This window comes from Podarcis liolepis (assembly GCF_965112155.1).
Source record: "Podarcis liolepis genome assembly, chromosome: 10".
In the NCBI taxonomy this organism is placed as follows: Eukaryota; Metazoa; Chordata; class Lepidosauria; order Squamata; family Lacertidae; genus Podarcis; species Podarcis liolepis.
Genome location: NC_139562.1, coordinates 47,041,113 through 47,065,403, shown reverse-complemented (window position 1 = coordinate 47,065,403; position 24,291 = coordinate 47,041,113). Strand labels below are relative to the sequence as shown.

The 24,291-nt window shown below is 43.4% G+C and overlaps 1 protein-coding gene across 4 annotated transcripts in view; it reads left to right on the top strand.

The window, feature by feature from the left end:
- Nucleotides 1-9,768: 9,768 nt before the first annotated feature.
- The window catches only part of USP15 (ubiquitin specific peptidase 15), a 52,165-nt gene continuing 37,642 nt past the window's right edge, over nucleotides 9,769-24,291 (top strand). For 2 of the 4 annotated variants that reach the window (XM_083463395.1, XM_083463393.1), the window contains exons 1-3: nucleotides 9,861-10,191; nucleotides 18,785-18,912; nucleotides 19,455-19,585. In XM_083463395.1, the coding sequence (XP_083319521.1) occupies nucleotides 9,899-10,191; nucleotides 18,785-18,912; nucleotides 19,455-19,585 (552 nt within the window). In that variant the 5' untranslated portion in view covers nucleotides 9,861-9,898. Of the gene's footprint in view, nucleotides 10,192-18,784; nucleotides 18,913-19,454; nucleotides 19,586-24,291 lie in introns of all 4 variants that reach the window. The other 2 variants (XM_083463396.1, XM_083463394.1) reach the window with 2 other exon arrangements.

Below are 24,291 nucleotides of genomic sequence, written 5' to 3'. Positions count from 1 at the left end.
ACTCTTCTGCCATTGCTTGTTTATTTTTCATCAGACAGTATTCTTGAACCATCACAGGACTCAATCCATCTGAAGTTAATCATCAATAACGGCACAGTGCGAATCATGTTTCCTTAGAGATATGAGCTTTGCGGGGGGGGGGGTGTTCATAATTATCTCCTTAGAGTTAAGTGAAGTTTTTTTTGCCCTCAGGTGCATTTCACAGTTTGCTTGCACCCCTAGCTTTTCCCATCAGCACAGCTTCATGAGTGTCAGATTCGTTTCTGCTTTTGTAAACACCGGGGGGGGGGGGCGTTGATGGTGGGGGTGTCTTTACCCCAAGCAAAAGCATTGACAGCTTGACTAAGGATGCAGATGTATTTGAGATAACGCCATGTGGACATGGTTCATCATTGGAAACACGTTGGTTTTTACTAACGGTGGGGTTAGGCTGCATACCACCTTGTGATATTTTATATGAATGTGCAGGATATTCAAATGAAATGAAATAAATATTAACAATGACTAGCAAGATGAATATATATAGTGACAAAGAAGCTAGGTAGAACAAGGTGGGGAAACAAGTAAAAAAAATGGCCTAATGGGGGTATATTAAGTGTTTATCTTAATCTAACTTCAGTTGCTTCGTTATCATTGTTTACTGATCCATCTTCAGCTTTAATTAAACATATTGCACAGTAAATCAAACACTTCTCCATATAACAACATAACTGGTGACCATCTGCCTGGGCAAAACCTCAGTAAATTTGTTATGTATCCCATACGGAATGCACACTAAGTGAGAAGCTGACTAAGGAACATTGCCCTCTACCTCTCCTGCAGTTCAATCCCTATCATGTTACATGGTATCTGAAGAAGTGTGCATGCACACGAAAGCTTATACCAAGAACTAACTTAGTTGGTCTTTAAGGTGCTACAGGAAGGAATTTTTTTATTTTATCATGTTACAGTAATAAACAATAAACAACAACGAAAAACCCTGCCCAACTTTTATTTGCCTTATCTGTAGCTGCAGTTTACAATAGTTGGACCGTTGCTGCCCCCATGTGGTTATCCACTGGCATGGCGGCATTTGCCTTTCCTTAGGTCATGTAAGAATATTGCTGCAAGACTTTCATCATATCATCAGTAAACAGGAATTATATAACTAAGCAGATGGAAAGAGTCTCTCTTTTTTTCCCTGTGCCGGGAGTCCTACATATTTTATTCTGTTAAAGACATATTTTACTATAGAGGATGAGAGAAGACATAGAAGGGGTTCTGATAGTGGAACGTCTCCACCCCCATCGTTCAGCCCGGACACTGAGGTCCAGCGTCGAGGGACTTCTGGCGGTTCCCTCACTGCGAGAAGTTACACGGAACCAGGCAGAGAGCCTTCTCGGTAGTGGCACCCGCCCTGTGGAACGCCCTCCCATCAGACATCAAGGAAATAAGCAACTATCTTAATTTTAAAAGACATCTGTTTAGGGAAGTTTTTAATGTTTGATGCTGTAAAAGGTAAAGGTACCCCTGCCCGTACGGGCCAGTCTTGACAGACTCTAGGGTTGTGCGCTCATCTCACTCTAGAGGCCGGGAGCCAGCACTGTCCGCAGACACTTCCGGGTCACGTGGCCAGCGTGACGAAGCTGCTCTGGCGAACCGGCACCAGAGCAGCGCACGGAACGCCATTTACCTTCCCGCTATAAAGCGGTACCTATTTATCTACTTGCACTTAAGGGTGCTTTCGAAGTGCTAGGTGGGCAGGAGCTGGGACCGAACGACGGAAGCTCACCCCGCCGCGGGGATTCGAACCGCCAACCATGTGATCGGCAAGTCCTAGGCACTGAGGTTTTACCCACAGCACCACCCACATCCCTACCGTTTGATGCTGTATTGTGTTTTTAATATGTGGTTGGAAGCCACCCAGAGTGGCTGGGGAAACCCAGCCAGATGGGTGGGGTATAAATAATAAATTTGTTGTTGTTGTTGTTGTTATGATAATGAGGGCCCCATTTGGAAGCAATTCATCAAAACAAAAGATAAAACAGCAATTTAGGCTCCATGGAACAGAGCCTAGAATTGTGCCCATTATGTCTTGCATACAAAATAAAACGGTTTGACATTGCAGGTCCCACCTTAACTATCCTACTCATCTCAAAATTACTCTGGTTTTAGTTATCAAGATGCTTTCCTTATTGGCATAGTTAGTAATACAGGTTTCACAAATGCTACCAAAAACCAGAAAACACTGAGAAACATTTCTGGTTCCACTGTTAATCTGTCATCAACAAATAAAAGATAAATCCACACGAGTGCATCACTAGAGCTTGGAGAAAAAGGAAAGACCCAATGGCGATTGAGGCTGCTTATTGAAGGGCCACTTTCCCCCAGCATAAAATGTTTGGTTTTGCATGCCAGTCTATTACCTAAATATTATTTCTTTTAAAAGAGATAAACCTGTCTTTGGACTGCTACCACTTCAAGACTGAACTTGGGGCGTCACTGGGTTGAAATGGCCTTCCGTGCAAGGAAGCAGCAAATTCATCCATAGAGTTAAAAATGTTAGCAAAGAGAGAGAAAGAGAAAGGAGTCTGCCAGAATCCTTTGACCTGGCCTCTGACATTCAACCATGAGAGCCGACACTGCAGTCCAGAAAGAGATTTCGCTCCTCATGTGCTATTTATGAGAACCAGGCTTCAGAAGACAGTGTTCTCTGAAGTTACATATACACAGCCTCATTCCATATACTAGTGTGTCTACCTAACAGGCAAAAATGCTATTTGAAAATCAGAAACTGTCAAAATCCACTTGATTTTCAAACTGAGCATTTCTATAGCACATTTGCAACTCATTTTTAAGCATAGTTGAGTCATTAAGGCTGTAATCCTAACCCCATTTATTTTAGGAATAATATCTTCACTGAATTCAGTAGTTTATTTCACTGAAATGGAAAAGAAAACACCAGCTTTCTGTTTTCATCCAGAGTGGAACCTCTTTTATGGTAAACTTCTCTTTAAAGGTACAATAAAGGTAAAGGGACCCCTGACCATTAAGTCCAGTCGTGACCGACTCTGGGGTTGCGGTGCTTATCTCGCTTTAATGGCCGAGGGAGCCGGCATACAGCTTCCGGGTCATGTGGCCAGTATGACTAAGCTGCTTCTGGCGAACCAGAGCAGCGCACGGAAATGCCGATTACCTTCCCGCCGGGAGGGTACCTATTTATCTACTTGCACTTTGACGTGCTTTCGAACTGCTAGGTTGGCAGGAGCAGGGACCAAGCAACGGGAGCTCACCCCGTTGCGGGGATTCGAACCGCCGACCTTCTGATCGGCAAGTGCTAGGCTCTGTGGTTTAACCCGCAGCGCCACCCGCGTCCCAAACTTCTCTTTACAACATTCCAAATACAAAGCATTCAAATGCAGCATTTTACATACGTTTAACTTATCACTTTAAGGTACGGATGTAACAGACTCTAGTACTTGTTGAACTCTGATCAAAAACAGCTCTCCTGAACACACAAATTTCCCAGAAGAGCACTAAAGACCTCTCCCCTCCACAAGAAAACAGCAAGCCAAACCAGCAGGGCTGATTTCAGTGAATATCTGAATTCATCCTTTCCCTCACATTTCAGAGGCAACGTGAATGAACATATTCTACAAAATTTAATTACAACTGGTGTTTGGGAAGATAAGATCACACACAGTTAAAAGAGGGGGATAGCTCTGACGTTATCAGCTTTTCCATTCCCTTCTGCTATACGGCAAAAATGAAAATCAATATTTTCTATTCTAATGGTGCAGTCTATGAATATAGCATCTATAATAGCTTTTGTCTGGCATCTATTAAGGAAGAATATCTTAATACTCACACTAATTAGACCCAATTGTTATCTGATATAGCCCGTGCAGTTAGTCACTCGTTCTTTATAGACTACAGAAAAAGAATAAAAAAAATCCTTCTAGTAGCACCTTAAAGACCAACTAAGTTAGTTCTTGGTATGAGCTTTCGTGTGCATGCACACTTCTTCAGATACACTGAAACAGAAGTTGCCAGATCCTTCTATATAGTGAGAAGGTGGGGAGGGGTATTACTCAGAAGGGTGGTGGGAATGGGAGATTGGCAGATAGCTGAGATGAGCCTGTTGACGACTCTTAACGACTGCAATAAGTCTTACAGGAAAACGCAAGGGGTGAGAAGGTGAAAAATGGCTAAGTCATGTATAATGAGATAAGAATCCAATGTCTTTGTTCAGACCAGGTCTCTCCATGGTTTTAAGTTTGGTAATGAGTTGCAATTCAGCAGCTTCTCTTCCCAGTCTATTTCTGAAATTCCTTTGTAGTAAAACAGCTACTTTGAGATCTTGTATAGAATGTCCTGGGAGATTGAAGTGTTCTCCTACTGGTTTCTCTGTTTTGTGATTCTTGATGTCAGATTTATGTCCGTTTATTCTTTGGCGTAAGGTTTGGCCTGTTTGTCCAATATAAAGAGCTGAAGGACACAAAGCTGTCCACCTGGCAATTACGCGATGTGGCATCACATAATTGATAAGTCAGAAGCCCTGCCAATTTGGCAAATGGCACCAAAAAAAATTCCTCACCCCTGGTTTAAATCACACTTTATTGCCATGTCCAAACTGAGAGACTGCAGTTTAATCTCAACTTTCTTATGAGGTTAGGAAACCAGGGTCTGATTCCTGGCTTAAAGCAAATCCCTAGCAGCCTGTGCTTTGAAAGAGGAACTCATCAGGGCCACCTGCACTAAGCTCTTTCCCGTATGGCAACTGAGATGGAACTCAGTGCAGATGCTGCAGATCCCTCCTGCCAAACACAGAATAGGTGAGAAGCAGGTGCTGACCCTTCAGCATTTGCCAAATGAGAACATCAGTACAGCAGCTCATTCAATCCTAATTTCTGCAAAGTAAGTACAGGGGTGTGGGTGGCGCTGTGGGTTAAACCACAGAGCCTAGGACTTGCCAATCAGAAGGTCGGCGGTTCGAATCCCCACGACGGGGTGAGCTCCCGTTGCTCGGTCCCAGCTCCTGCTAACCTAGCAGTTTGAAAGCACGTCAAAGTGCAAGTAGATAAATAGATACCGCTCCGGCGGGAAGGTAAACGGCGTTTCCATGAGCTGTTCTGGTTCACCAGAAGCGGCTTAGTCATGCTGGCCACATGACCCGGAAGCTGTATGCCGGCTCCCTCGGCCAATAAAGCAAGATGAGCGCTGCAACCCCAGAGTTCGTCACAACTCAACCTAATGGTCAGGGGTCCCTTTACCTTTTAAGTACAGTTCTGCCGATGGCCTGGTGAATTGGGGTGCTTATCCTAAGCCCCGTGCTTTGGAGGGCCCCACACAGGCCCAGTGAGGAACTGGCCGGGAGGAATTTGCTGCCACCCCACTTCCTTCATTCCCAGTTTAAAATCATTTTTGTTGCTGAGAGTTATTCTGGGCGATATGGTCTTGAAGACTGCTTGTGGCCATGATGCTTTAGCACAGCAGGTAGAAAACCTTAAAACAAAATGCTACTTTAAACTGTTGCTCTAAACTTGAAGGTTTTCTATGTCTTAAACTAAAATGTGGGAAAATCAGCCATGGCTGGTACCGCCCCCTATTTGCAGGTCTGGCCAGTCTGGCTTGAGGTAAACATTGTTAGAATTCCTGCTCCGTGATTGCAGTCATGGGATTGTTGCCTTTCACATGATGGTGTATGTTTTGACTCCACAGAGTGGGAAGTGACAGAGACAGGATGTTTGTATTACTGTGTTCTGTGAAGTGCGACTATTGTCCTTTGTTCTTTTTCTCTTTGCTGTCTGATGCTAAAGAAAGAGGGAGCCATGTTGCAGTGCTCTGTGTGTGTTAATATGTAAATAAAGTAGATTAGCCAAAATGCTGAGTTGCTGAGGTCTGTTACGCAAGCTGCGAAGACTCTGCGGATCCCTAAGTGTGCCGATGTCTGTTGGCATGGTCGCTGTGATGTTCAGGCAGAAGAAAGCTTTTGAAGCTCCAGGATGATCGACCAGGAGAGAAGGAACAGGCCAGTCGGGCATGTGTCTCTGCCTGGGTCCTACTCGAGAGTAGGACAAGCTCCTGACAAGCTGCCTGGAAGCGATATTGTGCAGTGGTAGCTGGCTGCACAAGGGGGAAGGTGTGAGCGCAGCCACAGCAGCACACCCACGAATCATCTCCATGTTTGCCATTGCACAGGAGAAGATCAAGCAGCCTTAGGAGATAAGGGCAGGAAAACATTTATGGATCAAATAACCCAGAAAATCATAACTGCAACTACAGGTAGCAGGGAGAACGGAAGGAGGGCATTAGGAGATGAAGGGTATATGCAGAACAACAAGACGGAGAATCCAAAGATGAGAAAAATCCTGGTCCCTCACACAGGAAAAATGTGTCCTTTTGAAATGCAGAGGTTGGGGAGCAGCTGTGAAGCCAAGAAACATCTTGGAGAACCGGTTGAAGGCAGGCTGGGAGAGAGGGAATCCAAGGCTGGCCTGCTGTGAAGAATGGGCTTCTCCTGAGATGTGGATGCTGTGAAATCCCTCTCCATTGAAAGCTTCTGGTGTAAAGTGTTGTTGGCATCTGTCTGTCTCAAGAGACAGTGGAGTGAGTCTCCAGAGGGGAAGTCAAACCACTGGAGAATCACAGCAGCTGCTGTGGCTGCAAAGACCGGTAACTTGTAACTGCTGCCTCCCACGTTGCTTTTGCTGCAGTTCCAAAGTGATCTCAGTGGGGCTTAAACCTGGGTTGGCCAGACGACAAGACTGGCTGATGTGGACCAAAGGGAAGCAGATCAATACATTTGGCACCAGCTTGGCTGCAGGAATTGCAGGAAGGTGTTGTTCAAGACCCTACCCAACCATCTCAGGGATTCTACTCTGGATTTGTGTAGGGTTTATGCCTTAGCCTTTTCTTCTCCTAAAGGTATCCCGCAAGGCAGTAGAGGTTTAGGGTCAGAGGTTTTCCTTCTCTGATGCAAATATGTGCAAATAAATCATATTTCAGCTGCAAACTCCGCCAATGCATCATTTCCCCCAAAGGAACACAGACCCTGGTTCAGTTCCTGCAAAATGCACTCCCAATCAAAACATTTTGTGCTTTGTATCTCAGGGCATGGGGCCTTGGTCACATAATGCAGGCCACTTTGCTGAACCTAAGCAGCTCCAACTATGGTCAGCATCTGTACAGAGACCTTGTGGGAATCTCATGTGCTGTGCCTTAAATTCCATGATGGAAGAAAAGCAAAATATAAGTGTGCTATTGATTTCATATATTTGTACAGTGGTGCCCCGCAAGACGAATGCCTCGCAAGACGGAAAACTCGCTAGACGAAAGAGTTTTCCGTTTTGGTGGTGCTTCGCAAAACGAATCTCCTATGGGCTTGCTTCGCAAGACGACAATGTCTTGCGAGTTCCTGCTGGTTTTTTTTCCTCCCCCCCCCCTTTTCTAAGCCGCTAAGGCGCTTATCAGCTGATCCGATCAGCAGATAAGCCGCTAATAGCGCTAATCCGTCAATGGGCTTGCTTCGCAAGACGAAAAAAACGCTAGACGAAGAGAATCACAGAACGGATTCTTTTCATCTTGCGAGGCACCACTGTATTTTACTAAGTGTATCTGGAGAATAGATTGTGCAACTAATGCAAAACGATTATGCACCAACAGCTATCAACAGAATGAGAAAACAGAGCTTTGACTGATCAGTAGTGGAGTGGGGTTTGCCTATGATTACTCAAATACCTAGCTGAAGCCAGGCCACATTATTGCTAGTCGTTTGGGCTTGCAGTTATTCCAGTCCTGCGGTTTTCAATTATCCTCCAAGCTTAGAGCATGATAGGGCAGGGAAGAAAGTGTCGGGCACAGGAAGCTGAGTATGAAACTTGCATCTCCTTGAGGTACTGCTTGGCACACAGCAACCTGTCTCAAGAAGCCAGGAAAGGTGGAGAAGGAAACAGATTTGGTCCAGCTGGATGATGCAAAAGAAAGGGCAGTAGTTTCTGAAGGTTTCTAGCATTTCTAGCTATTCTTACACTGTAATCTTATGTGCACTTAGGAACAAGTCCTATTGACTAGTGGGACTTAAAGGTAAAGGGACCCCTGACCATTAGGTCCAGTCATGGATGACTCTGGGGTTGCGGTGCTCATCTCGCTTTATTGGCCGAGGGAGCCAGCATACAGCTTCCGGGTCATGTGGCCAGCATGACTAAGCCGCTTCTGGCGAACCAGAGCAGCGCATGGAAACACCGTTTACCTTCCCGCCGGAGCGGTACATATTTATCTAACGGGAGCTCACCCCATTGCGGGGATTCGAACTGCCGACCTTCCGATTGGCAAGCCCAAGAGGTTCTGTGGTTTAACCCACAGCGCCACCTGCCTCCCAGTGGTACTTACTTCTGTGTAAACATGGACAGAATCAGGCTGAAACTGTATATAGTACAGTAAATGTATCTTCCAAAACACGCAGTCATCCCACTTAGAATTTGGCCTGCTGCAACTGTACAAGTGTAAATGGCTCGGACATGCTGTTTAGGCATCCTACAAATGATTCTGGCTAACATTTGGTTGGCCTCATATGCACCATGTGGGAGGAGGGAGCTTTTGCAATTTATCATCTAGGCTAGAAGCTGCTCCTTTGCATTCCTGTGCACCTGGACTGAGGAATGGTCCTTCTCTGCTGTTGGTACCATCTCAGAAGGTGTTATTAAATACTTATGGGTTTTTGATTTTCCTGTTGTTGTTGTTTTTAAAAACCAAGCTATTATGAAATTATTTTGAACACTATTTTATATAGAAGTACTGTGGGTCGAGTTTTATGCATTTACACTTTTGCGAACCACTTTTGAGTAGAGGGTATAGAAATAAAAGTGATTGGTGTTTCAAGCCACACTTATCTGGGAGCAAGCCCCAATGAAAACAATATGAATTGCTTATCTGTAGGGTTGTACTGAAATCCAACTGCCCTTTTCCTTAGAAGCCCTGAATATGTATGTGTGCCTGTATACAAGCTTGAAAACAGCAGGTATACATGAAAATAAAATAAATGCCTACTATTAAGTGTCGTTAAAGGACAGAGGAATGGGTAACTTCTCACATAGTAATGGGCAATGGCACTCAGTTATATTTTTCATGTTAGAGATTTTATTGGAGGCTTACAGAAACTAACAGCTTAAAGCAAACACCTTGCAAATGGGTTCAATTAAAGCCATTTAAAGTCATTACTCATCCCATTTGACGTCAAGTTCGTCGATATGAACTTCCCTAACCACCTCTAATTTAATTTACTTACCACCACCACTACCACCCCCAACCCCACCACGGCTACGTTTTATTAAAACGCACATGCTGCGCAGATATCACCATATGAAGCCACCTTAAGTTATTATTATCCGCTTAAAATTAAGAATGAACAGCGCCCGATTCTGCAGGCAACACTCAGATTCCTGCATTCCAACGGGGTTGGACTAGATGACCCTTGGGGGTCCCTTCCCATTCTACAATCCTGTGATTCTACGGCAAGATATGCCTCCTGCTGCTGGCGGGGGCTGCAGGAATACCCCGCATATTACGCTAAAGATCCCACCGCAGCGGCCTCGGCAGCATCACATCCATCAGCAGCTTTAGGCCAGCCTTTTTTCCCCGACCCCTCGCCCGACAGGTTTCTCCAGACTACAACTCCCATCAGCCCGGAGGCTTGGGGCTGATGGGAGTTGTAGTCCGAGCCGCCCGATTGGCGAAGACTCTTACCCCCTCATCCCACACAGCCCTGCTCCTCTTCGCATGCCCTCCGCTGCCGCAGGCCTCCCGCCCGCCCGGTGGCGCTCGCGTGCCAGAGGCGCCGTCCTTTCCCTCTTCGCAACCTTCCCCCGCTCTTTCCCTGCGTCCCTTTCTCTCCTCTCTCCCCCCCGCGCTGCTTCTGCCGATGGGGTTGCCGAAGTGGGAGGGGGTCGTGGAGGGCGTTTCCCCGGTCGCCGCGCGGCGTCACTCCCAGCATGCAGCGCGGCCCGCTCCTGCCGCCGCCGCCGCTGCCTCCGCCGCCGCCGCTCCTGTCACCGCCGCCGCCGCCTCTCCCGCCGCCGTCACTTTCGCAGCTGCTGCCGCCGCCGGCGCCGCGGGGCTGGGAGACATGGCGGAGGGAGGCGCGGCGGACCTGGAGACCCAGCGCTCGGACATCGCGGCGCTGCTCAAGACGGCGCTCCGCAAGGGCGACACCTGGTGAGGGGCAGGGAAGGGATGGGGGAGGGGGAGGCCGGGGAGGGGGAGAGGCTGGTGAGGGGCCCTTCTGAGTGACAGGTGCGGGCGGATCCTGCCTGCCTCGCCCCACCTCTTTTCCTCCGCCGCTTTCGGGGGGGGAGGCGGCAGCAGCCCGCCGCCCTTCCTCTCCGCGCCCCCCACCATCACCACCCCCAAAATGCGCTGGGAGCGGCATCCCCATCGAGGAAGGGGCTCACCTTGCCTCGCAGGTGGCGCCAAGGCGGGGCCAGGCGCTCACAGCCGTCCACCCGCCCCCCGCCCCTCCGCGCATCTTTCCCATGAGAGGTTCTGGAGAGGCAAGGTTTGTGCCAAGGTGCTGCTTCCCTCTCTCACCTGCGAGAGGAAGAGGCGAGCCGGTCCAGCCGGCTTTCAATTGCAGGCACTTCTTCTCCCAGGTGTTTTCTCCTATTGTTTCAATCGGCCGGAAAACTACCACACACAAAAAAACCACACACACACACACCCTATTTTTTCTGTGTATTGAAGACAACCAGTGATCGAGTGTGAATGTTTCCTGGGTTAAGGTTTCTCATCCACAGCATAGGCTTTCCCCCAGAAAGCTTACATATTGCAAGGCCTTGTCTTTTCTGGCAGACTGTTGCTTGTCACTTCTGGATTTCCTTCAGGGTTTCACCCCGCCTGGTTTCTCCCACAACACTCCTTTCTTTTCCTCTCCACCCTCCCTGTAGATTGTATTTATCTGCAAACCGTGTCATTGTTTTATGTTTTTTCTTCTGGTGCAGTACTAGCTGAAATACCTGGGAAATGGATCTTGCCACCTCCTGGCTTAATTGTGCTGAATCTCGAAGAACGTTTTGGTATTTGTGGAGTAAGATGTGACTAAACAGATCAATTATGCACACATGTCGTCGTCCCCCCCCCCCCCATTAGAAGAGAAGTTAATCCTGGGCCTTGGGGAAATTCTTGGATTTTGGAGATTGAGGATAACTTTGTGCATCCAGGAGCCACTGTGTTATCTTGGAGCATGCAGAACTGCTGAACTGCTAGTGGGATTGTGGCCTGGATATGTGAAGATTTCATAAACGGGCTGTTGTGACTACGTGTGTCATGGCAGTAACATGTATCACGCAGTGACAGTTCATACAAACAGCTGCACCTTGTGAATCCTATTTAGGCAACAAGCACAAGGGTGTCAGGTGTGGAGGCTGTCAGGTGTGTCAGTCAGCCCGATTTTTCATAAGTTGTTTGAAACTTGTTAAAGTGCAGTCCGATGCATGTTTACTCAGAAATAAGTACCAAATGGGGCTTAGAGAGCAATCCTAACTGCTAGTCAGAAATGCCAGGGCTGAATGGTGCAGTGGAGCTTCTCTTGCTGGCCAAAGCGCAAGGTGTATGTAAGCGAAAATGTTGATTTTACTGTGCCAGCTCCTTGCTATTACAGCAAACAGGCCTATGATCAGTAACTGGAATCCAGTAGGCCTTTGTTCAGCTCATCTCTGCCACTACTCTCTTTCTCCTGTTCTTTCAGAGAGTACAGCACCAACTTCCATGGTTATGGAACCGTGTGGAGTGACACCACTATCACATCCTAACCCCTTCAAGTGATCAGGGTTAGGGTTGCTTTATTACTCCCTACTGATAGGTTTTAGGATTGCAGGGTTAATTATACCAATTCATTGGGTTTGTTCAACTATAATTTATGTTACCATAGAAGAAGCAAGTGGGCTTGAGTCTTGTCAAATGCAGGTGTGTAGCAGTTAAACACTTAACCTGTTTCTCATTTGTTTTCTATGTCTGTCATTGCACCCTGAAGTCTGAAGTTTCCTGCATGTTAAGGCCCAGTTCAAATGTACTGTTGCTGCTGGGAACTGGCAACAAGCTTGAGCATTCCCCCTGTTCCCTCTTCCTCTTTTTTCACTCTGCTTTAGAGGAGACTTCCTGGCTTGCCAAATCAGTTTCCCATTATGTCTGAGCTGGAAATTGTTCTTTAAATCCTACCTACACACAACACAGGTTTATTGTTATTTGCAAGCCAGGGTTATAGGCAGCGTTAAACTATGGTTTCCAAATCACAGTAATCTGATTTAATAAACCAGAAAGTATCTTCCCAAGCTGGGGAAGCATAGTTAGTTGGAGTGGAAGCATGATGTCTGAACTTGACTTGAATTACATTATCTCATCTCAGCCACAAGCTGCTACTCTCTCATCCTGCAGAATCACAACTGTGCTGGCCTACCTTAAAGAGCTGATGTGGGAATTGCTGACAGAGTATATGTAAAGCAATTCTAAACATGTTTACTCAGAAGTAAGACTTATTAAATTCTGTGAGACCTTAGTTACACATTTCTGTCCCAACCATACTGTATAATTTTGAAGAGTTCTTTGAAGTTGAGACTAGAGATGAAGATGCAGCATATTCTTTACAAATTATGAACTACCCTATAACTAGGTGAATAAGTGTGTCCATTGTCACATCTGCCTCCCCTTTTTTCCCTCAAGAGCTCAGTGCACCATACACAGACACCCCATTTTATCCTATCAGCAACCCTGAAAGATAGTGTAGACTGTAGTCTGAGTGATAACGAGAGGTTCAAGGCCACCAGAGAACTTTATGGCTGAGAGAACTTGCTGCACTACACTACTTCTCATCTGCCTTTCATTGTTTAACACAAATTTGTGCACGCTTACTCAGAAATATGTCCCACTCTTTTCATTTGGGCTTTTTTTCCTAGGTGTGTATATAGTATAGCAGCAGCCCTAATTAGCTACTGAAACTGGCCCCATAAGTATGACAGCATGAAATTAAGACAGGTAGTAAGTCCTGTTTAGGGATTCACATATTTTAACTAGGCATAGGTAGACGATCATGCTACAGGAAGTGAGACTCACCTTTCTTCTGTCCTGCTGCACAAGCATTCCTTTGATACCCACTCCCTGAAGAAGAATGGTGGGTGATATGAGTATTTGTACCAACTTCTTTCTGCCACTCCATACAACTGAACCTGATGGCCTGGCACCATTTTGAAAGACTCACTCTCTGCTTCATTGTATTGCTGATGGCTTACTAAAAGCTTCTATGGTGGGGTACACTAGTTGTCTTCTTCATAATGAATTGATGGCTGCCACAAGCAACCTAACAACTGTATTTGTAGAATTCTGGTCCCATTGAACTCAGTGGGATTTACTTCAGAATAAACATGCTTAAAGTTGTACTACTAGATAAAATCTCACACTAAATTATTGTGATATATACTGTAGTATTATGAGAAGGTATAGTCTTAAACTCAGAGAGTTGACGATGAAAGTTGTAAGCAAGTGTAGTAATGAGTAATGTTTGTGTTGTTTTAAGATGAATTGAACTTCAGAGGTTTGCTGTAATTTGAGAAGCTATACACATGGTTTCCCCTATTCTAAGCATGAATATTTCAACATCTGATTCTGTTTTTCAAACATTAGTATGACAACATACTTAGTCACAGAGAAGAACTATAGTTCAGAGATAGTGCACATGCTTTGCATGCAGCAGTTCCCAGGTCTAGTCCCAAGCATATCCAGGGGAAAGTCACCTGTGCGAAACTATGGACAGCTCCTGCCGGTCAGCATAGGCAAGGAGATTGCCAACCTTTTTGGTCCCATGAACATAATTGGAATTTTGAGAGTGCTCAGTGAGCAACAGTGCTCACCACTATCTCCCTCCCATTCTCTCAGATTGCTCCTTTTCTGTCCTGCTGCTCAGGTGTTGATCTGTATGTGCTTTTCAAGGCTAGGATGAGCAGCTCAGGTGCTGAGCTGAGCCTTGAAAAGTACATAGAGCTGAAAGCAGTTTTAGAAACTGAGATATGAAAGCTAGGAGCTAAATGGCACCTTAAACCCAGGTTATGGGTGCAACAACGGAATGTCTAGGCGTCCTTTTTATATAACAAATACGAATGAACTGCAGCTAAAATATTATGTTCATTTTTCACATGGTCTAGTCCTTCCCCTGCCCACCCCCTAATATTCTCGAGAGGGTCTCTTCTCCAGTCTTCAGAGAGTAGCTGGAAGTGGGGAGGCAGGAAAAGGTCCTCCTTTCCTTCTACTCTGCAGTTTTAATCTGAAATCATAGGCGCAGTACTGCACTCAGAGCTCAGAAGCTGTTCGCGCTAGTGAAAAGTGCGCCTATAACAATGGTAGTTTTGAACACTGGCTAAAAGAAGTGGTAAAGTGTGTTGATTTCTGACTTTCTCCTTTGGTACTATGCACTTTTCAAGTGGGAGGGGAGATAATCACCATTTCTACCTCATAACCAAAGCAGCTGTGAGGAATGCGGGGGGGGGGGAGTTCAGAGGCTTTGTGGGCAGCAGGGTAGCACTCTACACCTTCAAGGTTACCCCATTGATGACCCAGACATTTATGAGCTCCATGGACCAATCGTCTGATTCAGTATAAGGTACCTTCCTATGTACTAAAGATATTTTCTCAAATATTTTTGAAAACTCTAAACCTGCCACATTACATCAGATAGATAGATAGATAGATAGATAGATAGATAGGAGACTGCAATAAGCTTCATAACAATGGACCTGGTTAACAGTAACATGCTTCGGTTAATTTAAGAATCCTCCAAAACCTTTATGTTGCTTCCATCATCATGGCAGGGTTATATTTACAAGGAGCTTAATTGTAGTGATGGGGCTTGTTCACCCAATATACCATAACTGTAATGTTTGGGAAATGCCCATTGACAGGAGCATGAGCTCCATTCATGTATTAGCTTGCTGCGATTAATTGTATATGCATGCATGTTTGTGTATATGGAGGGTTTGAGAGTGAGTTTGCCATGCTTAGTATGGTTAAGGAAGAGTAAAGGAGAAAGACAAACTGGATCTGATTCTGCTGGCTGTTCCTGCTCCTTGTTTGTGTTGTGGTGTCTTGGATTACAAACCTAGTTAGAATGTGGAGAGTGTCCTGCTCCCCCCTCCCCCACTGCTGCCCTGGCTGCTACGGGGGTGGGGGGGAGCCAAGGTGCAGTAGGCCCAGTTATCTAGACTGAGCTCCAGCCTTCAAGTTATGAACTGTGGCAGTGAATATGTAATGAAAGTCCCGCCTGCTTTTTGAAACATTAGCATTTAAGTTCAGGAATGTGGAGGGAGAGAGATAGTTTTTTGAACTTGTAAGTACCCTCCCACTAGTTGGACACTAGTTTAAAAAAGGTAAAGGACCCCTGACAGTTAAGTCCAGCCGCGAACGACTCTGGGGTTGCGGTGCTCATCTCGCTTTACTGGCCAAGGGAGCAGACACACAGCATGACTAAGTCGCTTCTGGCGAAACCAGAGCAGCACACGGAAACGCTGTTTACCTTCCCACCGGAGTGGTACCTTTTTATCTACTTGCACTTTGACACAAACTGCTAGTTTGGCAGGAGCTGGGACCAAGCAACAGGAGTTCACCCCATCACGGGGATTGGAAATGCCAACCTTCCGATCAGCAAGCCCTAGGCTCAGTGGTTTAGACCACAGCGCCACCTGCGTCCCTGGACACTAGTTTAGTGTGTAATAATTATGTTTGCTTCTGATCCAGATGTGTTTACTACTAGCCAATCACACCTCTAGGCACAGTCTTCAAGGCTGTGCATAAGTAGACTCCTACATCATGTTTGATGTTCACACAGTGTTTCCTAGAATAGCAGAAGATTGTGGCAGTCGCTTTTCTCTGTCTAGAAACATTTTTTTATGTGGATGAGACTATGCACCAAACATCAAGTGCAGAAGACAAAAAAACCAGAAGAATTTTTGCAAAAATTACTTAGATATGATTTATAATGGGAAGAAGATAAAAATCCATTCATTTCGTATTTTTAGTTCAAACTGCATGCTACAGATATTAACACATAGAGTATTTATGCAGGATACAATCTTCATATCTATTGCTGTGTGTCATAGCAGCTGGGCTATAGCTCTGTGGTATTCATGGTCCATAGCTCAGTCCCTGGCAACTTCAGCCGAAGAATCCTAATAGGGCTGGACAACAGCTGCCAGTCATTGTACAGAATACTGAGCCAGGGTGGACCATTGATTTCTTATGGTATAGTCCTTAAGTGGTTCGTTCTTGGAGCCCATTTCCCAAAGCACAAAATTAATCCCTAATTTTTAAAACAAAGGACAAAAGGTAGATTCACTTCAGGGGTGGGTTTTTGTGTGTGCTTAGAGTGATAACACTGGTCAACGTGTAAAGAATTCTCAGCCAAATATGCATTCAGAAATTAATTCCAGTAGTTCAGGGATGTAGTTAGCTGTTACCAAGATTTTTACCCTGCCATTTCACATGATAAAGAACCCAGGTGATCGAGTGTGACTTTCATGTGTTTGGTTTTATTTTTCCTGTTAGCTAGTTGAAAGGCATTTAATAGCTTCTTAAAACTTACTTAGCTCTTACTGGATTTTCTTTTATTTAATTTACCCAAGATGCTCGCTGTAATTGCATTTTCAGTGTCATAAGTAGGTCTTGTCCTCTGCATGTTTTTTTAAGGTTCTCCCGAAATTTGAAGAGTGTATAAAAACAAGGGGATCTATACTTAATAGAACACCATTAGAACGTATTGTTGCTTGATTAGAAAGATGCATGCAGAAGTTTAATCCTGGACATTTGCATTTAAATAGTCAGGCCACAGGTGATAGGGGAAACCCATGCCAGTGACCTTGCAAAGCCATTGCCAGTCAGAATTGATGGTATTGGGCGTTAGATGGACTACTGGTCTGACTCCACCTAAGGCAGCTTAATGGTTATTATCTACCCCATGACCATGAGATGGAGTATGCTGTAAATGTAAACATATTGGCAGAGAGAATATGCTGGTCAGTTTCTCTGCTTTTTTGTCTACGAACCCAGCTGTAATAGTTAAAAATTTCAAACAGTTGCCGCTTCTGTCTTCACTGAAAGGCTTATGAAAGCCATAGAGAATGCACATTCACAACGGCAAAAAGTACAGAAGTGATTTCAGTATCCTTACAATGAATTTGAGGTATAGTCAACTGATATTAAAGTAATGTGTACTTTTTGAATCATGTTCAAGCACAGATGTGAAGTAGAGAAATAAATGGTCTATGCTTTCTTTTTCCTTATCACACAAATTTGGTTGTTGATTGTTGCTATCAATATGTACTGGAACACACAGCAGTTAGAATCCACTCCTGTGCTAGAATAATATCCCAGCAATTGCAGATAAGTTTGATGAACAGCTCCCCCCCCCCCTTCATAAAGCAGTTTTCCCCAAGGACATTAATATACATTTGAGAAGAATGCTTCAACAAAGGAATAAGCACTACTTAATGCCACTTTTTGATCAGGCTGGTTTAATTATTTTTAAAAATAAGCATCTAAAATGTAAACAATGAGTTTCACAGAGCAAAATGAACTGAACCATGTTGTGTTTCAAAACAGTCTGAAGTGAAGGAGTGTAGTCAATAGGTTTTTATAACGGGTTAAATTGTTTACTTAGCATCTTGAAGTCTAGGATGAAAATGTTTCTTTGACTATTTCAACCAAAGCTTTGGCTGTATCTGAATCATTTATGCTCACATGTTTGTGATCTGATGAGATTAAGTATTTGTTACACTTCACGAGAATGGGTAGAGTCTCTCTTCCATCCGTAGGAATGTTGAGTATACAATGTATTCTATAAAGGCTGGCACTCTTTATAAAATACAATTTACAGTGCAATCCTATGCATATTTGCATGCAGTCTACAGTCCTTTTCTTACTACAATTTTCTGGTCTTCACTTTGATTGCATAGTTCTGTTCTCTTGGGAATTATTGGTCTGATAGTTGTCCACAGTGGGTGCTCATGAACTACAATTAAAAATATGATGTTGATTACTTAGAGGAGGTATTATGCCAGGCTTCCGCAACCTCGGCCCTCCAGATGTTTTTTGGCCTACAACTCTCATGATCCCTAGCTAGCAGGACCAGTGGTCAGGGATGATGGGAATTGTAGTCTCAAAAACATCTGAAGGGCTGAGGTTAAGGAAGCCTGTATTATGCAATATTGTTCATCTGTGCTTTCTGATATGATGTAGAGGGTGTTTAAAACAAGATTGCTAAGCAGGCATCTGTTATTAACACTGTTAAGAACAAGCCCCAGTTATCTGCTATAGACAGGCATATTTTAAAAGTTAGGGATGAAAGTAGAAAATCATTTCTTCTGGTTTGATTTCATGTTTATTTTAATATTCTGGCATTTACTGATAATAAATTTAATTATGGTAAGGAACATGAATGTGAATATCTCTTTCTGAAGGTTTTTTTTAAAAATAAGACTCATCAGATTACTTGTTGGAAAGAAATTCAGTTAATAGTCTCTTAAGATGTATGTCTCAGTAAATTTGTGTAAATGCAGTTTCTGAATGGTTGGTTGCATTCTTTCTTGTAATAAAACATATTTAGTCAAAGCAGTCTTAATCTTCATGCTGGAAGCAGCTCTGCAGGTGTGTTGTGTCTGTATTTTGGAAAATTCTCCAAAGTACTACTCAAAATATAAATACAATAAAAAGCCAGTCAATTGCATCATTGGTTAAGACTTTGATCTTTCATATGTATATTTTCCTCCTTTTTAAGGTATTTAGTGGATAGCCGCTGGTTCAAACAGTGGAAAAAGTATGTTGGATTTGACAGCTGGGACAAATATCAGATGGGAGATCAGAATGTTTATCCTGGTCCTATTGACAATTCTGGACTTCTCAAAGGTAATTACTGTTGAGTATTAAAAAAGAAAGCAGGAACCTGATGTATCTATGAATTATAAATATTGCATATTACTGCAGTTATCTCACCCTGTCATTCTTAGGTTCCAGAATATCTGGGAATTTCTTCTTACAAATTAACATTTTCAAATACAGTAGTTCAGATTGGATGATATCCAGCAATGTCTGTCCGCTAGTGGAATCAATATTGTTTGTGACACAGATTTCCCCTTCTCCCCACAACCCCTCATGTGCTCCCCAAATCTGCTAGGGAAGAGCATGGAAGAGTAGAGGAGAAGAAACTATATTGCCTGAGGGGATTTCTCTTGTTTGATATTGGCAATCACCCTTTATTCCATCAGGGAATATGTTGTTAGTTTATAAATACATTTCAGTTGTCTCAAACTTGATCACTTGTGATCTTCAATTCCTTTGTATTAGTGTGTTAAATACTTTCGTTACCCAAGAAAATAAGAACAATTTAGAAACAGCAACTGTGACATCTAAATATTGTCATCCCTAAATATGTAAACATTTCCTCATAGATGGGGACTGTCAGTCTCTCAAGGAACATCTCATTGATGAGCTGGACTACATTCTTTTACCAACTGAAGGCTGGAACAAGCTGGTTAGCTGGTATACTCTTCTGGATGGCCAGGAACCAATTGCACGCAAGGTACTTCTTACATTGACTACTGAAATATCTATACTTGCACTTGAAATGCTCCGCTTACAGTGCTACCAGTTAAATGCGTAGGAGTAATTTGAATATGTCCATATCACGTCATGGTTTTTGCAAGTTAACTCGTAGTGAGTCCTGGCATTAATCGGTATTAATGGCTTCATTTCTTACTCAGTGTTAATGATACATTCATTTTTTTTAAGCATGAGAACAAAACATTGATGAGACAACTCTTATCATCTTATTTATTATTTCACCAACCTAGTACAGCCCTAGTTACTTCCGGCCTGGTTAATGATAAAAAAAATTCTGTTAACTTCTCCTGACAGTTCTGTGAGTAGGGCAGAAATTTGTCCTTGCTTTGGCATAGCAAGGCAAGTTCCAACCCAAACCATGTAGATAAGCATTAAATTAGGTAAATATTGTTTCAGTTTTATAGTGATAACTGTTTTAACTGCAGCACTGTTAACTGCATGAATTGCTTAATTTTGCGTTCTGCTTAAGTCTGTTCTAATCATATACCTTGACTTTGTACTTAGATTTTGGACACACAACTGTATGAAGCATTTTGTGCTAATAGCAAAAATACATTGTGTACTGAAATATTTACAGGTGATGCATTTTTAAAAATGAGAATTATTAGACTCTGCTGGAACTTGGACATACCATTCACTTTCCTGTATCGTTCCACTTTCTTCCTTGTCATGTGCACTCTCTTATGATACATTCAGTAGAAGACTCCCTTTCTAGGCAGTGTTCCTTGCAACAGCTCTCCTATGTCTGTTTGTGTCTGTATCAGTTTACAGAATAATACTCACCTTTTTCTACACAGAATGCCCATTGCCCATTGCTTATGTAATATGTACTTTGGAAAAAAGGAGAGTAGGTAATATGTTATTATTAGTTATTCATCAGTTTCATGTATGAATCACTTCCTATGAGGTTATCAAAGCAATTTGCAGTGCAATTAAAAGCAGTGAAAACAATTGCTGATATAAGAAAATATAAAAACATCAAAAGTGCATGTAAAACAACAGTTGCATTTGGAAGAGTACTGAAAGAGGAAAGTCTTAAAAAAAACAAAAAACCTGAAAGAATAGAGATGGCACTTGTCATCTATATACAGTCAAACATCAGTTGTCGAACGTAATCCGTTCCGAAAGACCGATCAACTTCTGAAACGTTTGACAACCAAGGCATGGCTTCCAGTTGACTGACAGCTAGGTTTTTGCACAGTGGAAGCCATGTTGGACATTCGGGTTCCGAAAAATGTTTAAAAACCGGAGCACTTACTTCCAGGTTTTCAGCGTTTGAGAGCCGAAACATTCGAAAATGGAGCCATTCGAGAACCGAGGTTTGACACAGGGGTCAGCAAACTTTTTCAGCGGAGTGCCGGTCTACTGTCCCTCAGACCTTGTGGGGGGCCAGACTATATTTTGGGAGGGGGGGAAATGAATTCCTATGCCCCACAAATAACCCAGAGATGCATTTTAAATAAAAACACACATTTTACTTATGTAAAAACACGCTGATTCCCGGACCGTCCGCAGGCCGGATTGAGAAGGTGATTGGGCCGCACCCGGACTTTAGTTTGCCTACCCATTGAAGTGTGAGGCATGGGGAACTTGGCATTGACATCATGGCAGGACCATCCAATATATTCCATCACACAGTTCTGAGCTCCTCTTTCCTTCTCAATAAGTGTCAAGTGACCTGCTGCTTTGAGATGCTGCAAGAGCAACACTCATGCCCCACCCATGCCGCCTCACCAACCACTACTGTACTTAAAGCCAGTGTTTTATTTTTGTAGTCAACTATTGAGGCTCAGCATTAATCCTATGAAATAGTCTGGTTAATCCAGGTATCACATTCCTAGACCTCTTCAGTTTTCTATGGAGGATATAGGCAGTGCTTCCGCCCCCCGCCCCCGAAAAATAGGTTCCGGTACTCACCATGAAGTTGTTACAGTAAGTGCCACACAACAGAAAGAGGTGCTGGTATTGCAAACCCTTGAGTACCCCCTGAAAAAAAGCACTGGGTATAGGTTCCGTTCAGGTATCATGTTAAATCATAGTTTGAGTTTCCAGACAGCAGTTCAGGGTGGCTTGTCTGTCTGTTTCCTGTCCTCTTAGCAATCAGCTTCACACATTTCTCCGTAGTTCAGTAGCACTGCAAGGAGGGTAATGGCTGTAACGATGGCTTGTCCATTTTGATTCCATGTCCAATTATAGCACAAACCACAGTGTGCAAAACCACTTTAACCATTTTCTGATTTGCTGGCTGACAACTGAAACTGGTATTTATCATAGGTAACACATGTACTCCAGTTTCAGTAGTGGATAAAGATACAATAGCTTCATTGATTTATATTTTGGGAGGAGTTGAAGAAATGGAAATTGTTGCCATTTGCCTTTGTCTGCAGATCTTCTTAGCTTACAAAGCTGATAGGCAGGACATTGTTATTATTATTATTAATTGTATTTTACAGAAAGACTTGCTTGCATGTTGCTGTCTGAGAAAATTAACTTTCTTTGTCCAGTTAAGATCTTTTGTAGTGTTCACTCCTCCTGTGAAGAAACCATATATTCTATCCATTTATTTGATATTTGGGATTTATTGTGGGCTAAAATTTGAAAATGTGTGGCTTCGCTGTGGCTGAAATCATAACCTAAAATATTATATCTACATTTTTGTTTTCAAGAAAGATTATCTGTGTTGATGTCTAAGCCTTCTGTTTTCACACCCCGTTTTAAGGTTACTGTGTATTGCAGTTTTCATTACTCCAGTATCTTAATACTTAATTGATTGGGAGCCGCCCAGAGTGGCTGGGGAAACTCAGCCAGATGGGTGGGGTATAAATAATAAATTATTATTATTATTATTATTATTATTTAGTGAAAGGAAGAGGACCCCAATTTCATATTCATATTTCTAAGCCCCATAGATATCAGGTTGTTCTGGTAGAGTATAGGTGGATAGTTTTGTTGAGATAAAACATTGTTCCAAAGGAACCTTGGTGGCTGTGTAGTTGAGCCAAAAATCTGCTTACTTTTCATTTAAAATTGCTAAACTGCTTGCTTACAAAGGTGTTGAACTATTCTACCATAAGGTTCCATAAGGTACCATTCTACCATAAGGGACCAAATCAGAAAAATGCCAAGTAATATAAACTGGCTTATCCATAAGCAAAACCTCAGCTGATCTGGGGGGTTTTTGTAAGCTGCTTGGCTGCATAGAGAGGTTTTGGTTGCAATGAAAACTAGAAATTAAGAGCATATGCTGGCCTGAATTGTTGGTACAATTTACAATATTGCTATTTTTAACACACTCCATCATGAATCTTCAGTTTAGGAATAGCATAGCAAAGGTAGATCCGGCTTGTATATAAAATGCCACCGACATCTGTTTACCTGATACCCTTCCTGGATGCTCCATCTCATTGCATGCCATCACAACCTCCCTCTCTTTGCTGCTATGCACATCTTTCTTTCCACTTCCAGAAACAGGAAGAGATCCGTGACAACCAGCAGCCATTAGCCTGTGTTTCCACAGTGTTGCATTTGCAGTAGTAGTTCGCTTTTATATGCAGCCCTTCATTATCTAAGCTGCATTCAGCTTAGATACAGACTTGCAGCCCAAACTATGCATGTTAACTCGGAAGTAGGCTCAGTGGGACTTCCCACTGGAATGTTAAGCATACATGGTATTGCAGCCGTAATCTGGAAGGCTGGACCTTGTGTATCCTTCTTCATGTGCACAGAGCTGTTTTGATTCAGTTTCAATTTCAGTTTTAAAACAGTAGTGGAAGCAATCCTGCATACAGCTTCTGAAATGCAACTCTGCGTAACACAGGGCTGCATTCTAGAGGTGTTCTGCTCTTTCTTCCAGACTTAGAACTAATAATTCTGCATTTAGAAGGAAGGACAAAGAGGCCCTGCTACATAACCCCTGGAACTCAACTAAGTTTTGAACTGGGAGCAGAGCATGGGACTTTCTTTGTCTTACATATAATGTGAAGCTACAGTGGTGCCCCGCAAGACGAATGCCTCGCAAGACGAAAAACTCGCTAGACGAAAGGGTTTTTCAGTTTTGCGTTGCTTCGCTAGACGAATTTCCCTATGGGCTTGCTTCGCAAGACGAAAACGTCTTGCGCTTTTTTCTTAAAGCCGCTTGAAGAGGTGCAGTTGCGACGGACCGTGCTTCACAAGACGAAAAACATCGCAAGACGAAAAGACTCGCGGAATGAATTATTTTCGTCTTGCGAGGCACCACTGTACAAGTTGAACAGAGGTACCAAACTTGAGCAGAGGTACCTTCCTGCTTGAGGACATTGCCTCTGCTCATTTTCCTTGGAAGTCCTTAGCCCACCCTGACCACAGCCCACCCCATACAGCCGGGTCTCCTGACCCTAAGTGGAACATTTTTAAGGGGCTAAGGGTACTGCCTTATGGAGGAAATCAGCTTCTACCAGCCCCAATAAACATACTTAACTCTGCATACAACATAAAACAATTTTTGTAAGCTGCTCTGAGAACTTGTTGAATGTGTTAAATCTTTAAAATTAAAAAATCAAAAATTTGAAATGTACTTTTAAAAAATGATAGCCCAAATTCTTAGCATGCTGAAATTTGATGCCTTTCGGTGCTTCTTTGAAATAGTGGCATTCACATATCCCTGATTGTAACCTTAGCAACAAGAAT